This window comes from Schistocerca piceifrons, chromosome 3 (assembly GCF_021461385.2).
Source record: "Schistocerca piceifrons isolate TAMUIC-IGC-003096 chromosome 3, iqSchPice1.1, whole genome shotgun sequence".
NCBI lineage: Eukaryota > Metazoa > Arthropoda > Insecta > Orthoptera > Acrididae > Schistocerca > Schistocerca piceifrons.
The window spans coordinates 960,669,818-960,686,910 of record NC_060140.1 but is presented as its reverse complement, the minus strand read 5'-3'; the positions used below and the strand labels follow the sequence as shown (position 1 = coordinate 960,686,910).

The window sequence follows — 17,093 nt, the reverse complement described above, 5'->3', positions numbered from 1 at the left end:
AAAAAAAAAAAACAATCATCATTGCCTTGAATTTTGATTTTGACATTCGTGCTTTTTTTTGTCGTGGAGAACCAGGAGTTTTCCAATGCATCGATTGGCATTTAGTTTCGGGATCGTAAGTAAAAAACCACGATTCATCGCAAGTAATAACATTTTGTAAGAAGGTGGGATCACTTTCAATGTTTTCCAGGATGTCAGAACAAATCATTCTTTGGCGTTCCTTCTATTCAATTGTGAGACACTTTGGAACCATTTTTGAACACACTTTGTTCATGTTGAAACTTTCATGAAGAATCTGCCAAACACTTTCCTCGTCAACTCGTGTTAACTCAGACACTGCTCTTATTGTTAAACGGCGATCTTGTCGAACAAGTTTACCGATTTTTTCAATGTTTGCATCAGTTTTTGCTGACAATGGTCTGCCAGTGCGAGTGTCATCACTGGTGTCTTCGCGGCCATCTTTAAATCGTTTAAACCACTCAAACACTTGTGTTTGCGATAAACAATCATCGCTGTACACTTGTTGTAACATTACAAACGTTTCACTTGCAGATTTTCCTAGTTTGAAACAAAATTTGATGTTAACACGCTGTTCTTTGTGTGCACTCAACATTTTCCGACGCATAGACAAAACGTCAACTACTTAAAACAGACGCCACAGGCAGACTGAGTGCAGGAGGCAGATGAAACTCGAGCAGTAGGCGGAGCGAGAGTCACGTGACAGGCCACGAGACTTTCAGCCTTATTGCATTCGTTTTATTGTTTCACCAGTACTAGTCCGGTTTTTTTCTAGCCACACCTCGTATCATTGCCCAGCAGCAAGCTTTTGCGGAACAACAGTAGGCTCTTACCACTGCTCTCACTCAAGTGGCATTTGTGTGTTCACGGTAGATTGCTCTTTCGCTAGTGCAACTGCCACCATTTCCAGCATATGACGAATCTGCTGAAGATTGGGACTCCTACCAGACATGGTTATGCCAACATTTCCCGGTTTTTCATATGGGCAATGTAAACCTGTGTAGGCCTTTCTTCCTTTCCTGGCTTTCACCACACATGTATCAGTTGTTGTGCCAACTTCCAGCTTTGAAGGAACTGGCCAGCTTATCATTTGATAAAATGTGCAAGCTCTTCTCAATCTATTACTGTGACTGAGAACATGTTATATGTAGAATTTTACTATAGTTGTAAATGCCCAAACCTATCTTACAAAGCCTGAGCTGCAGAATTACACGGGTTGAGCCACCATTGTAAATTTGTCACTAGCACCCACCATGAATCTTACGCTGATCATGTGGTGCATGATGTTATTATTCATCTGGCCCCGGATAGGGAAGTCCACAAAAAAGCTGCATCAGGCCATGTTACAACAGCGACTGTGTGCCCGCTCCCTCCTTCTGTCTTACCAATACTGCTTCATCCAACGTGAGTGTGCTGCATGCCCTAAGCATTGGGCTGTTTGCAGCACGTGTCAAAAGAAAGGCCACATTGCATCAGTGTGCAATTCCTCTTCATACGTAATGGATACAGTATTACTGATGGGCATCAACTGTGTCTCTACAATGCCCGTCTCCCTGAACAAATTGTTATTGACTTGCGTGTGTTTAATAAACAGCTAAAAGTGCAAGTGGACACAGGAGCTGCAATGACTTTAGTTAATGCACAAACATACATGGACTTGGGTTTCCCACTCATCTCACAGGTTTCACAGAAGTTGGTTAGCTACAATAAACAGCAGACTCTAAACCTAGGTCAGCTTTCCACTCCTCTATCTTACAAATCTGTTGTTTGCCCTCTCACATTCCTTGCTGTGGATCATTCCCATACCACAGACCTGTTTGTGTTAGATGCATTTAATGCTTTTGGTTTCTCCGTTGCCAATGAGGTAAATTTAGAGTCAGATCAAGTTCTGTATCAGCAACTAGAGGCCCTCTGCTCTGAGTTTTCATTGCTATTTTGCCATGGGCTTGGTTGTACTACTGAATTTCAGCTCATATGACCATGAAAGATTCCACCCGCCCTTGTTATTTCAGGCACGACAGATGCCTGTCACCTTGCACGACTCTGTCAAGGCTGAATTAGACCATTTGATGTCTCTCAATGTCTTTTGGCCAATTTCTTCCAGTGGCCGGGCTACATCACTGGTCATTGTTACGAAGCTGACGGGTAAGCTTTGCCTCTGCAGTGACTTCCATCTCATGATTAATGCACAGTCCATGACAAGTATGTACTCTTTGCCCCACTCTTACAAGTTGTTTGCAAAATTAGTAGGCAGCCACTACTTTTCCAAGATTGATTTGTCAGAAGTGTACCTCCAGCTCCCCTCGGATAAGGCCACTAGGCCACTGTCAATACACCTTTCGGCCTATAGCAATATGAATACTGTGTGCTCACAATTTTTCAATGATTTTTAGAACCTGGCCGTATCATGACATCACTCTTTCAGGTGCTTTCATTGAAGACCACCTTAGAAATGTCCAGTTGTCGTTTTCTGTTTTGCAGTCTGCTGGACTTACATGCAATATTCCCAAATATCAGTTTTTTCAGCTGTCAATTGATTATTTAGGTTTTGAGGTTTTTCACACAAGGGTCAAGCCATTGCATCACTGTTGTTGTTGTGGTCTTCAGTCCTGAGACTGGTTTGATGCAGCTCTCCATGCTACCCTATCCTGTGCAAGCTTCTTCATCTCCCAGTGCCTACTGCAGCCTACATCCTTCTGAATCTGCTTAGTGTATTCATCTCTTGGTCTCCCTCTACGATTTTTACCCTCCACGCTGCCCTCCAATACTAAATTGGTGATCCCTTGATGCTTCAGAACATGTCCTACCAACCGATCCCTTCTTCTGGTCAAGTTGTGCCACAAACTTCTCTTCTCCCCAGTCCTATTCAATACTTCCTCATTAGTTATGTGATCTACCCATCTAATCTTCAGCATTCTTCTGTAGCACCACATTTCGAAAGCTTCTATTCTCTTCTTGTCCAAACTATTGCATCACTATATTGACACAATTGTGACTTTGCCATGGCCAACTTCATTAAGGAACTGCAGGCGTTTGTAGATAAAGTTGCATACTACCATATGTTTTTACCAGACGCAGTTCCATTTAATCATGGGTCACAAGCCATTGACTGCTCTTTTTAATCCTTCGGCTTCTATGTCAGACAAGACAGTGCATCATTTGTAGTGCTGGGCACTCTTTCTCTCACAATATAATTATCATATCCATTACTGGCCAATGGCTCCAAAAGCCAATGCTGATGCCTTATCTTGCCTTCCAACTGGGTCAGACCTGCTATTCGATCATGGTGGGTTGCTTTCTTTCTATTTAGATATTGAGAACCAGAATGCAGTCGATGGTTTCCCCATCACTAATGGCATGATAGTACTTAGTCATGTCCTCTCTTTTGTGCAGCACGGTTGGCCGGAAAAACCGGGCCATGCCTCGCATAATTACTTCTCTCTCCAGCACTGTCTTTCTGTGTTTGACAGGGATCTTTTGTTAGCTATGGAGAATGCTGCTTCATGGGTTGTGATTCCTGCTTCCTTACGCTGTAATGTACTGCAGCTTCTACATGTTCGTCATTGGGGGACCTCTCACACCTAAGCTTTGGCACGCCAGCATGTGTATTGGCTGGGCACAGATAGGGACATTATGTGGCTTGTTGCTGTTTGCACTCACGGTCTTCAGCAACAGGCTGTCTTGCAGGCATCTTTTTCCCCCTGACAAACTCGACAGCGCCCATGGGAGAATCTGTATGTTGATTTTGCTGGGCCCTTCCTACATCTGTAGGCTCATTGTAGTGGCCTATTCCAAGTTTCCCTAGGTGGCACTTTGTCCATCTATGTCTATGGAGTTTCGGCCTTGTCTAAGATTTTTGTAATTGAGTAACTTCCATATACTGTAGTTACCAATAATGGCTTCCAGTTTGTTTCTCGAGAATTTGCATCTTGTTGACAGTTTAGTGGTGTTCACCATCTCACAGCTCCCTCATTTCATTGTCAGTCCAATGGTGAGGACAAACGTGTGGTTTGGATGTTTAAAATTCAAATGCGGACTTATATCTCGGGATGCCCCCCTGAAGCTGCTGTAGATCATTTTCTGAGTTCATACTGTTTCACTCTGGTGGGGGCAAGAGCCTGGCCAAGCTGCTCCATGGATGCCAACCACACTGGTTCCAGCTGGATGTGCCTGTCTGGGCTCATGGTTTCGGCCGGTGACTGAACTGGGTTCCTGCCATCATCCAAGCATCACGGGACTGGCGTCTATGCATTGTCCACACTGCTCATGGTGGACATCCTGTCACTTTGAACAGCTGTGGCCGTGCGTGGCAGGGTCTGTTCCAGAGGGCCCACCATCTTCCCCCAACCCCACTGCAGCTGACGCCTATCCCACGTCACAGACAGTTCAGTTCGCTTGGCAGCGGGCGTTGCTGCCTAGCATATTGCCAATGCAGCATCCACAGCACCTGATGCCACAGCCGCCGCCTCCATTGCTGGGTCCTGTGTGGCTGTTGTCTCCGACGCCCCCACTGATGCCTCCAGAACCTTTTGTTGACCTCAACAAGGATGTTGCGATGGAGAAGCCATCCCTGGTCCTGCCCTGTGGCCTCTCACAAGAGGAGAAATGGCATGCCAAACTGCCCCCTCATCACTTCCAACCCTACTCACCGGTGCGTGCTTGCCACATACTGCAGTAGCTGCCATCGTGGGGTGATGAAATGGATGTCAGGGCTGCCAGTGGTGTTTTTCAAGTCTCATAATCACAGTGCTTTGTGACATCATTGCTTTTTTCATGGTACCAGTGCTTTTCCAGTACCAGTGCTTCTTTGGTTCCAGTGACTCTTTTTTCTGTACCCTGCATTTTTTCAGTACCATGTATTTTTCTGTGCCTAGTGTTTTTATGTATGTATGTGGTTTTCCAACTGCCTAGAAGGAACAAGTGATGTACCTTCACTCATGACGCAAACAATTTCAGAGATTGCACATCCATACAGTTCACAGGCCCGCTTACAGAGGCCCCATGGGTTGGCTTCCAGATGCGATCTGGTGAGCCGCCAAGGAAACAGTATTATTTAAGCAATCACAAATGAATGCTCGGCATACTCTGTAACCTGTATTACTGTTGTCCATTCAGTGTATTCAGTGCTACATGCCACCTGTACTACATTGTATCGTAATTGGCTCTATAAAGTACTATGTTCCATAAATCATGTTTGTTCTTGTCATAACAGTTATAAACAGAATACTGTCCTCAAGTGAGATTTAAGTAACATGGTTAACTTAGATGTGATTTTATTTAAATAAAACACAGTGATTTAAAGTTTATATTGGAGAAATTCTAGTGTCTACACTTCAGCTCCTAGCCTCCTCAGTGCGGACAGCTACTTTACCAGTTTTATTCATTTGAAGAATTTTCATGTATTATTCTCCTATTTCTACTAGACCAGTGGTTAAATTATCTGAAAAATAAGTGATGAAATCTGATGTTTTGTAAAAGAAAATTCCTTCATTTGAAGCCAATATGGGAGATATTTTTGTTCTTTCCCATCTAAACACCTGCAGAAATTAATCAGTGACAAAAATTCAAATATCAAAATTTTCTCTTCATTGTGTTTGTAGGCCTGGCACAGATTCCATGATTGATGAATGGGATATCACCTTACAGATGTCATTTTCTTCTTTTTAGTGGTGCAAGCAGTTAAGTCCTTGTCTTACCTTGTGGTAGGCCAAGATGCAGGTGACATTTTCAAGGACTTTGGCAGCTTTTGGAGAAAGCTTACAAGTGAATCACAACTAAGATGGGTAAGAATATCATTGAAAAAAAATTTTATCGTTAGAGTGAAATGTTACTTTCTGTAAAAAATGTGCCAGCTGATTTCAAATTTTTTTGTAATTCATACAAGAAAAGCAACTATGAACATAATATTAAACAAAAGTGGACCAAATCATGAGTTAAAAATATTTTACTCACACTTTTCATTTGATTATCCTGTCTTGTGGTTAATGGCTCTCTTTTTAGATATGACAGCACTAAAACCTCATGTTCGGCAGAGAAATAAAAGTGTTTCTGCATTAATACTATGTTTTAGATGTAGTTAAAAAGGATAGTATTATGTTAACTCATAAATTTAATATTATATTGGAAAGTCCTGTGCGGAATATAAATAACGTAAGTAGTAAAAGATAACTAATCACTATAATTGAGGCCTTATTGCTCGACAGACACATAAACAAAATTGAATAAGTTGCTGAGCTTCTGGGCAATGTTCTTCTCCAGAATTAACCAATACAAAACTCAGATATTCACACACACATTGCTTCAATGTCCCAGCCAAGTACACTGTTCTGGCACTGTACTGCTGAGACAGTGTAGCTGAGCATGTATTTGTGTGTTTTGTATATTTGTACTAGTTGTCTCTGAAGAAGAACACTGCCCGAAAACTTGGCAACAGTTTCAATCTTACTAATGTGCTTTTTAACTGTGCAATGCTTCATCTATATGGTGAGCAGTCACCTCTATTCCTTCCATTGTTTGTAACCCATAACTCTGTTTGCCGAAGAACGTGATGTTTTAAGTCATTCTCAGGTCATTGTCATTTCATGTCAGTGCACCTAGATAGGTAACACACGCAGAAAAGTTTTCTATTTTCTCTTAGTATGATGTATGGCACTTTCAATTGTCATAGAGCAGTGTATAGGAAAAGGTTACTACTTATGCGACTGATCCAGCAATAATAGGACTTAATATTATAGAAACAAATTTAGCTTAACATTGTGTATGAGGCATGTACAGTGTGTAAACTTTTAGATGGCAGACCTCTCCCTAGTCCTGAATCGGTAGAAGTCGGTAAACATCGGGAGGCTTCGGTAGGCACGCAGTTTCGACTGCTGCCAACAATACGTAGCTGACTGTGTTGTACAAGGTAGCCATTGTCGTCTGCTTCGTTATTGTTTTGCACTGTACTGTTCTGCGTGTTTTTATCGTACAGTTGTGCTAAATATTATCAAAATGAGTGAAGAGGCAGTTGCTGGCCCATCTCGGGAGTCGCCAACAACCCTACCAGTAGGCCTACGGTTAGGAGGAAACCAGTATTACGTAGCGATGCTCGCAAAATTATATTGCATGTGATTGAATGCTGCGAAAGGGAAAGGGAGCAGAAAAAATTGCTGCACCCCATTTACAAATCTTAAGTGAGAGCTTCTACATACACAGGACAAAGCATGCGTAGCATTGGAAGATTCAAACAGTTTTCCAAGAATCATCCTGGAGTATCACCACAAACGCCTGGCAAGAAAGAGTGAGTTTCCATTTCAGATATTTTGTTTGCGATCACTTTGAAGGAATCACCAAAATTTCATCGCAATCAGACGAATGGTTTGGGAACGCACAGAGGGCAGACATACATACACTCAATTTTTTATACAGAGATTGACAGTTACGTTATACTATATGACCTGTTTAAGTATATTGAAATTTTATAATTAATAGTTTAACGTTGCAGGGAATGAAATAAAATGAAAAAAAAAATTGCAAATAGTGGGAGTCGAAAGCAGGTCCGCTGCGTGAAAAGCCTTTACATATTCAATTGCGCTACACATATAACAGTGACCTAACTGTTGAAACATTGTCCATTACTGTTTTCGGGCATTCGGAGAACAACTCGCCAAAGTTTCATTGCAATCGGATGAATGGTTTGTGAGCGCTTAGTAGACAAACATACATATGTACATTCATTTTTATTTATAGATTTTAATGTACATTTCAGTTTCATTTATGAACAACATTTAAAGCGTGTTTTACTTCCATGCCTTTCATCTGCTTTCGTTTAAGCATGACGCGCAATTTGTAGTGCCAGCACTGCAACTGGTAGGCGTGCCTTGTCTCCCCAACGGCTCCCCTCCCCTCCCCTCGCCAGCCAATGCTTCCTTCCTCCTCTCCCCGCACTCCCCTCACAACTCTGCCGTCTTACAGTTAACACACTGTATACCAATAGGAAATTGAAAAAGAATGTAGGAAAGTCATCGAAAAGGAAGAAAGTTTTGTTGTTAGGCAGTTCTCATGCCAGAGGTGTAGGCCAACTTCTGCAGGAGGAATTAGGACCAGAATACCAGGTCACAAATTTTTTCAAACCAAGTGCTAGTCTGGATCAGGTGACAGAGGATTTAGGTTCACTCTGTAAAGGATTTACCAGGGAAGACACCGTGGTTATTGTGGGAGGGCCAGAGAACAGCATCGACAGAGATCCTGGGTACAGTATAGAGTGTGACCTGGTAAAGATTGCGTCGGCATCGAGACATACCAATGTTGAATTTGTATCTGTCCTGAGACGCCATGACCGGTCTCATTTGAACTCTTCTGTTGGGAGAGTTAATTTGGAGTTGGAACGGCTGCTTGGGTCGGGTGCGGGGGCTCATATTGGTGTGGTTCCTGTTGATTATCTCAGTAGGTGGGACTATACCAGGCATGGCCTACATCTCAACAGGAAAGGGAAGGGGAAACTGGCTGGGGTAATAGCAGGAAATTTAAGGGGGGGAGGCACTGCCATGAATGGTAAAATACCAGTGGTTACAGGTGTTGGAGCAGCACCTTTTTTAGAATAGGTAAAACAGAAAGATGTCAAGTTCTACGAGAGGTCAGGATTGAAACAAATCTTCAGTTTAGGAAAGAAATTAAACAGCACAATTCTAGCACATTGGATCACCAATCACAGCTATCAATTATAAATTTTCACCAATCACCAGAAATTTTATCTCCACCAAGTTGTATCTCAGTCCTAGGTAATTCCATTGATGAATTAAAGTCACCCAACCCAGTTGACATAATATGCCTCTCTGAACACCATGTGACCACTGGTATAGGAACTAGGCCTAAGCACAATGAGAAACTCAGACAGGAGAGTACTGCAAATGTTAGAATGAGGAAAGGTTCTCATAAAAGTATAATTAAAAATAATGTAAGTATATTTCATCAAAATATTGGGAGTTTAAAGAATAAAGTAGATGAGCTTCTGGTTTGTTTAGAAGATTTAGAAGCTGAGAATGAAATAGATATACTATGCCTGTCTGAGCATCACATTGTTACTGATATGGATAAGGTAAATGTAAGTGGTTATAAGCTCTCTGCACATGTAATGAGCGAAAATATGGAGAAAGGAGGAGTTGCCATATATGTCAAAAGTTATCATTGTGCAAAAAGTATAGAAACAAAAAAGTTTTGTGTAGAGAAACATATAGAAGCATGTGCCTGTGAGCTTAAATTAAATAAAGGCACATTTATAATTGTAACTGTATATAGGTCCCCATCAGGAAATTTTCATCTATTTCTGAAAAATTTGGACTCCTTGTTGTGCTATCTGTCAGACAGGGGGAAGCAAATTATTATTTGTGGGGACTTCAATGTAGATTCTCTGAAAGAGGGTAATAAGAAAAATGACCTTGAAGTATTACTCGGTTCTTTCAATTTGACACCCGTTATTGATTTTCCTACTCAGGTGGTAAAGGATAGCAGCTCACTGATAGATAACTTCTTTATAGACCAAGATAAGTTTAACCAGATAAATGCTCAGCCTGTTGAGAATGGTGCACAGCTAGTTACAATATATGACATAGCTCCATTCAGCAATATTAAACAGTCCTCCAAAGTAGTACATTCAGTCAACGATTTAACAATTGCAAATTTCAGGGAAAGCCTACAGCAGTTAGACTGGGATGAGGTGTACCGTGAACCTGATGCCAATTTAAAATATAATTTATTTCATGACATTTTTGTAAATGCATTTGAAAACTGCTTCCCCAAGAAAATAGTTAAATATACTCGTAAGAAACCTTGTAACAAACCATGGCTTACTAAGGGTATAAAAATATCTTGTAACCGGAAAAGGGAAATGTATCTGACAGCAAGAAAGAGTAGTGACCCAGAAACTATCAAAAATTATAAAAACTACTGTGTTATATTAAGAAAAGTTATTAAAAAATCCAGGAGTATGTGTATCATGTCTGAAATCAGCAACTCTGATAATAAAATTAAAACAATTTGGAATATTATTAAAAGAGAAACAGGTCAACCAAGAGCACAGGAAGACAGTATTACCATCAAATTGAATGAAAACTTTATGAACAAAAAGTCAGAAGTCGAAAATATTTTTAATAATCATTTTCTAAATGTTGTGGATATAGTAGGATCCAGGTGTTCATTAGAAGATGCTAGGCTGTTAATGGAAGAGGCCATACCTATGCAATTTGATACAATTGAAATCTCACCCACTTCTCCCTCTGAAATTAGGAAAATAATAAACTTGCTTAAAAGCAAAAACTCACATGGAATTGATGGCATTTCCAGCAAAATACTAAAAGCTTGTTCTCAACAGATAAGTAAGATTCTCAGCCACCTGTGTAATAGCTCTCTGGAACAGGGCATTTTCCCTGATAGACTGAAATATGCTATTGTTATACCTTTGCATAAAAAGGGGGATAGATCTGATGTCAACAATTACCGTCCAATCTCCCTTCTAACAGCTTTATCCAAAATTTTTGAGAAAGTAATGTATTCAAGAGTAGCTTCACATATCTGTAAAAATGAAGTACTAACAAAATGTCAGTTTGGTTTCCAGAAAGGTTTTTCAACAGAAAATGCCATATATGCTTTCACCAGTCAAATTTTGAATGATCTGAATAACCGAACACCTCCCATTGGGATTTTTTGTGATCTCTCAAAGGCTTTTGATTGTGTAAATTCTGCTAGACAAGCTCAAGTATTGTGGCATGAGTGGGACAGTGCACAAATGGTTTAATTCGTACCTAACTGGAAGAGTGCAGAAAGTTGAAATAAGTAGTTCTCGTAACATGCAAAGATCAGCACATTCCTCAAACTGGGGAACTATCAAGAATGGGGTTCCACAAGGGTCAGTCTTGGGTCCTTTGTTGTTCTTATTATATATTAATGACTTGCCATTCTATATTCATGAAGAGGCAAAGTTAGTTCTCTTTGCTGATGATACAAGTATAGTAATCACACCTGAGAAACAAGAATTAACTGATGAAATTGTCAATACTGTCTTTCAGAAAATTACTAAGTGGTTCCTTGTAAACGGACTCTCACTGAATTTTGATAAGACACAGTACATACAGTTCCGTACAGTAAATGGTATGACGCCATTAATAAATATAGACCTTAATCAGAAGCATATAGCTAAGGTAGAATATTCCAAATTTTTAGGTATGTCCATTGATGAGAGATTAAATTGGAAGAAACACATTGATGATCTGCTGAAACGTTTGAGTTCAGCTACTTATGCAATAAGGGTCATTGCAAATTTTGGTGATAAACATCTTAGTAAATTAGCTTACTACGCCTATTTTCACTCATTGCTTTCATATGGCATCATATTTTGGGGGAATTCATCACTGAGGAATAAAGTATTTATTGCACAGAAGCGTGTAATCAGAATAATAGCTGGAGTCCACCCAAGATCATCCTGCAGACATTTATTTAAGGATCTAGGGATATTCACAGTAGCTTCTCAGTATATATACTCTCTTATGAAATTTGTTATTAACAACCAAACCCAATTCAAAAGTAATAGCAGTGTGCATAACTACAATACTAGGAGAAAGGACGATCTTCACTATTCAAGATTAAATCTAACTTTGGCACAGAAAGGGGTGAATTATACTGGCACTAAAGTCTTTGGTCACTTACCAAATAGTATCAAAAGTCTGACAGATAACCAACAAGTATTTAAGAAGAAATTAAAAGAATTTCTGAATGACAACTCCTTCTACTCCATAGAGGAATTTTTAGATATAAATTAAGAAAAAAAAATATAAAAAAATAAAAATAAAAAAAAAAATAAAAATAAAAAAACACAAAAAAATAAAGTTGTTATATTAACTTAAGTATGTTGTTAAATTAACCTAATTATGTCATGTATTGGAAAATTCGACTCGTTCCACATCATTACGAAATATCGTATTCATGATCCATGGAACTAGTATTAATCTAATCTAATCTAAATCACTGTTCCATGTCCCTTAAGATTCTCTATCTTGATGAGAACTGTGGAATACAGTAATTGATTGATGTCAAATGAGTTGGTGTATAAATAAAATATCATCAGAATTCAGACTCACAGAATTTCTTAACTTTTCTTAAGGATACAAAGGCAAAATTGGAGAAAAAAGGCAGAATATCAACATAGCAGTAAAATGGTATTAAAATACTAGGTACAAAAGAAATGTAACCCTTGAGCTTTTGAATGTCTCTCTGTCTCTTTTCTAATGTGGTTATGGTAGTACACCCTTTAGTGTGGCACTTCTTTTTTAATTTTGATAATTTGGTTCCATTCCATGTAGAAATGAGACACACGAAATTGGGACTTGGTAGGAAACGTGGAAGAGGTGCTCATGAGCTTTCAAAATTGAGAAGTCCAGAAAAAAGAAAACCATCAATCCATCAATTTTTAAAATATCCATCTGCATGGTAGATTCACTGATTAAGTAGTGCAAGCAGTCTGCTTTACTTCTACCATCTTAAATGGTTGTATTCTCATTTCACAGAATCTTTGGTAAGGTAACATGACAGGCTTAGAAAGAGAGAGGGGTAGTGGTCGGGGAGCCAAGCCATTTCTTTGACTCAACCCACATCTCTCCAGTCATGTTCGTTTTTGAGAGAAGGCAGTTATTATAGCAAATACAATACCTTTGTCTTCCTTTTGCTTATGTGAGAAAATGTATTTAATCAGATTTTAGTTACAAGAAATAATTGAAAGCCAAATTACACATGTTAAACAATTGTTTTGCAATTTTTGGGTGGGGTAAGTTAATTATGTGTCAGTGTACAATAATAGTTGTGCTGTTCTTTGTACATCTTGTGTAGTATCTTTCCAAATACTTTGGGTTATCTTTTCTGCAAGGTGCATTGTGAAAGCTTTTTATTCTTAGAATTATTTATTTTTCATGATGAACATGAATTCTCATAATAAGAGTACGCAATTTGTGATATTTGTATTTTCCTTGTCAGTGTTATGTCGAAGTGTAATTTTGTGCACCTTCTGCAGTCACAGTACCATCTTTGGATTTACCATTCTTTTAAAACTTGATAAATATAAGATTGTTCATTGTGACGTCTCTTGTGTTGCTTTATAAAAACTAAAAAAATCATTCATGGTATACATCTGCTGAATGTGACACCTTGGGATCATTGGAACCAGTCCTGTACGCAGTCAAGATATTAAATGCACTGTAACAATATTGTGTATTTGCATTGTTTTCCTTCTGTATTTGGGTTATGTTGGTTATCATTGACTGTAAATTACATCACATTATTGTAAGAAAACTGGTTCCAAATTTCCTATGTATTCCTGTCACAGTTACAGGACATTGAAATTCCTGTCTTCTCCATGAGTATAGAAAACTATTCTGTATTATTTATAACAATACTCACCATATAGCAGAGTCGCATATAGGTACAACAAAAAGACTGTCACAGTATAGGCTTTCAACCATCAAGGCTTTTATCGAAAATAGATGACAGACACACAAACACACACACTTGCAAATGCAACTCATACACACGACTGCAGCCTGTGGCAGCTGAAGCCACGCTGGCAGTGTTGTTCCAATCCACACAAACTAGTTATTATTAACACAGTTTCAGACTTTAATGATAAACATACCAAAAGAACACAAGAAAGTACCTCCCATCTTCTACATGGACACCCTTTCTCCATAAATGTACAAAAACTACTCCACATTATTTGGCTTCTCTGGTGCATCATTTGTTTTCACGGCAGGAAAATCTTAAAATTCCCTGCCTGTAACTTATTTCTTTGTTACCACAGGTGGGTCCCGAGAAGGGAGTAATTCATCTGGCAACAGCTGCTATAGTCAATGCCTTATGGGATTTGTGGGCTACAGCAGAACATAAACCTCTGTGGAAATTGCTTGTTGACATGGATCCAGAAACTCTTGTATCCACCATTGACTTCAGATATATGTAAGTATAGAAACGTATTTGACACTTCACAGTAGCACTGCCGATAAAGCAAATGCACAACTACTGAAATATTTATTTGAGAAATGAGCTATCCAAATGTAAGTTTTTGAATGTTAGATGGTTTTGACCTGTGCTATTAGTAGAGGATGGATACAGTTCCTGTTGCCTGATAATCTTTATTAATGACTTCATTGGTTCAGTTAGAGCTAGCAAAATGAAATTTTTAATTACGATTCACAGGAATAATATTAGCTGCTAGTGGACATTGAAATACATCAATGGGGAAGTAGAAAATTTCTGCCAGACTGGGGCCTGAATGTGGATTTTTCCATTTCTCATGAACGGTTGACTTCTCCACCTCTGCTGTCCGGACATCGTCCCTTACTGACTCAAATTTCCAACTTATCTACACAAGACTGATGTAGTGCCCCTAGCCATTATACTTGTTACTCACAGCAATTTGCTGATTCCTCTAAGAGTTCAAGCATGTTTGTGCATCTGCACTGAAGGGATTATTGGGCCCTTTTTTCTTTTTTTAAGGGTGGAGCCCCTCCACGCCCATACCGACATGGTGACCATCACAAAAGTTCTACTGTCACCACTGTATATGTTAGTTACTAATCGAGGACTTCATGGGATGTGGGCCGGTGATGCTACCTGTACATGTGGGTAGGATTACCCACAAATATGGTCACATCAAGGAGATAAATAGTGGACAAAAAGTGAACAAAGGGTAGGGTTTTGAGGACAGAAAGAAAAAAGTTCCAAGGCAACCACCAAGGAAAAAAAAAAGTGTACGATAATCTGGTCGGGTAGTAAGAGCAGTACCAGTTTTCTTGCTATCTGTGACAGATCATGCAAAGGTAAGGTTTTGTTAATCTTGGGTATCATGTGAGTCCTATCGAGGAGGGTTACTGTTGGGCTACGCATGTGTGAGTTTCCTGGGCCAGCTGTAGTTTCTGTACCTGTAACAAGCCAAGGTCGTTATACAAGTGATTGATTGGTCATTAATCGATAACACTGTGTAAGGATTTTGGTTGGATTTCTTTGCATTTTAGTGTGCAGTACAACTTCCCTGCTGGTTGCTCAACTGGTTTACAGCTGTCAATGGCAGTTACCTTTACTATGCTGCAGGGTTCACCAGTGTTTGCCATGTCTGTGTGTTGTTGCTATCCATAGGTCATTAATTGTCCATAACTAGGAGCGTTTTTGGACGGTTATGTTTCCACTTATGGTTGTGATCATAGTTTATCATGTTAAGGATCAAAGGACTGTTCGAATTCTCACTTTCCTGTACCGTCATGTGGCAAGTTTTTCGAATACCTCTCTGAGAGTCTCACGGCAGTATTCTCTGTGAAAGTCTGTGGTGCATGTGTCTCGTGGAGCATTGCTTATGACACATAGCACTTTGTTTCGTATGATCTGCAAGTGGAGCAGACGTGTTGAAGCCGCATATTCCCAGACTGGAGCTGCATACGTCATCAGTGGTCTAATTAGTGTTATGTTCTGCAGCTCATGTTCTTGTGGTAGCGTCCTCACTTCCCACGCACCGGGTCCCGGGTTCGATTCCCTGTGGGGTCAGTGATGTTCCCTGCCTCGAGATGACTGGGTGTTATTGTGTCGTCTTCATCATCATCATTCATCCCCATTATGGTCGGAGGAAGTCAATGGTAAACCACCTCTGCTAGAACCTTGCCTAGTGGGCGGTGCGAGTCTCCCACATCATCCCCTACGCTCCCCGGAGTATGAGACCACCTCATTATCATCATCACCATATGGATCTCGACACCCTCCTATATAGTGTGCTTTGACTGTTGAGCATTGAGTAAAGCTGTTTGAGCCTCACATTAGCTTGGTTAGTCAACATAATCAGTGTGGTTCCCCCATGTAAATTTCTGGTCCAACCAGCCATCTCACTCTAGTTATGCGCAAAGGCACAAACACACTCAAACTCTTACAGGAATTGGCAAATTGCTGTGAATAATGGGGATAACGGGCAGGGCACTATGTCAGCAGTGTGTGGATAAGTTGCAAATTTGAGTTGGTTAGGGACTGTGTCCAGATGGCCAAAGCAGTTGAGGCAACCGCTCACAAGAAACAGAAAAATCTGGATTCGAGTCCCAGTCCAGCACAACTTTTCAACTTTCCCCATTGATGTTTTTCAGTGATCACTAGTAGCTAACATCACTATTTCCTTTGGATAATAATCACATAAGACTGCAGGATCAAACATGGTGTCTCTTCTATCACTTCAAATGTGGTGAATTATTTGTCGAAGTGGAGTACTGTATCACAAGGTGTGCCTCAAGGCTCCATTTTGGGGCCAATCTTGTTCCTATTCTATGTAAATGACTTATCCACAAATATCAATTCCCCATCAGTATATGTCTGTTTTAATTGAAGATGGTGATGCAGAAAAAATTCCAAGCTACATTGTGAGCACACTTGATACCCTAGAAAACTGGTTCCAATTAAATGGGTTGAAACTGAACATTGCAAAAACCCATATGGTACATTTCCAAACCAAACACTCAAAATGTGCAGAGCTTAAAATACAATGCAATAATCAACTTGTGGAAGAAGTTGACACTGTCAAATTCCTGGGACTAAATGTGGTAAAGAACTTGAACTGGAACACACATATTGACTCCTTATCAAATAAACTAAGCAGTTTTGCAAATTCTACTGACATGAGTACACAAAAAATAGCATATCATAGTTGTTTTGAATCAGTCATTAGGTATGGTATAATTTTCTGGGGAAGTTCAAGTAGAGTACCTTGTATACTGAAACTTCAGAAAAAAATTATCAGATACATGTGTACCACACAGAAAACAGAATCTTGTTGGCCATTATTTCGACAATTGCAAATCCTAACTGTACCCTCGATATACATTTATGAAATTATTATCTTCCTGTACAGCAGAAAAATTATTTGAGGAAAATCATTTTAACCACACATACAACACAAGAAATAAAAATAATTTTATGCTTCCCACACACAAATTGAAATTATAACTCAGTAAAAGCACAGTGCTCAGTTTTTCAGAGATAACATTCTTCATAATTTGGTATATTCATATTGTTTTGTTAATTTATAA

General features: G+C 39.5%; 1 protein-coding gene across 3 annotated transcripts in view; it reads left to right on the top strand.

Annotated features, from left to right (window-relative positions):
* The window catches only part of LOC124789549 (mitochondrial enolase superfamily member 1-like), an 84,969-nt gene that overhangs the window by 42,508 nt on the left and 25,368 nt on the right, over positions 1-17,093 (top strand). For all 3 annotated transcript variants that reach the window (XM_047256950.1, XM_047256947.1, XM_047256948.1), the window contains exons 4-5: positions 5,686-5,801; positions 13,838-13,992. In XM_047256950.1, coding sequence (XP_047112906.1) covers positions 5,686-5,801; positions 13,838-13,992 — 271 coding nt within the window. The remainder of the gene's footprint in view (positions 1-5,685; positions 5,802-13,837; positions 13,993-17,093) is intronic.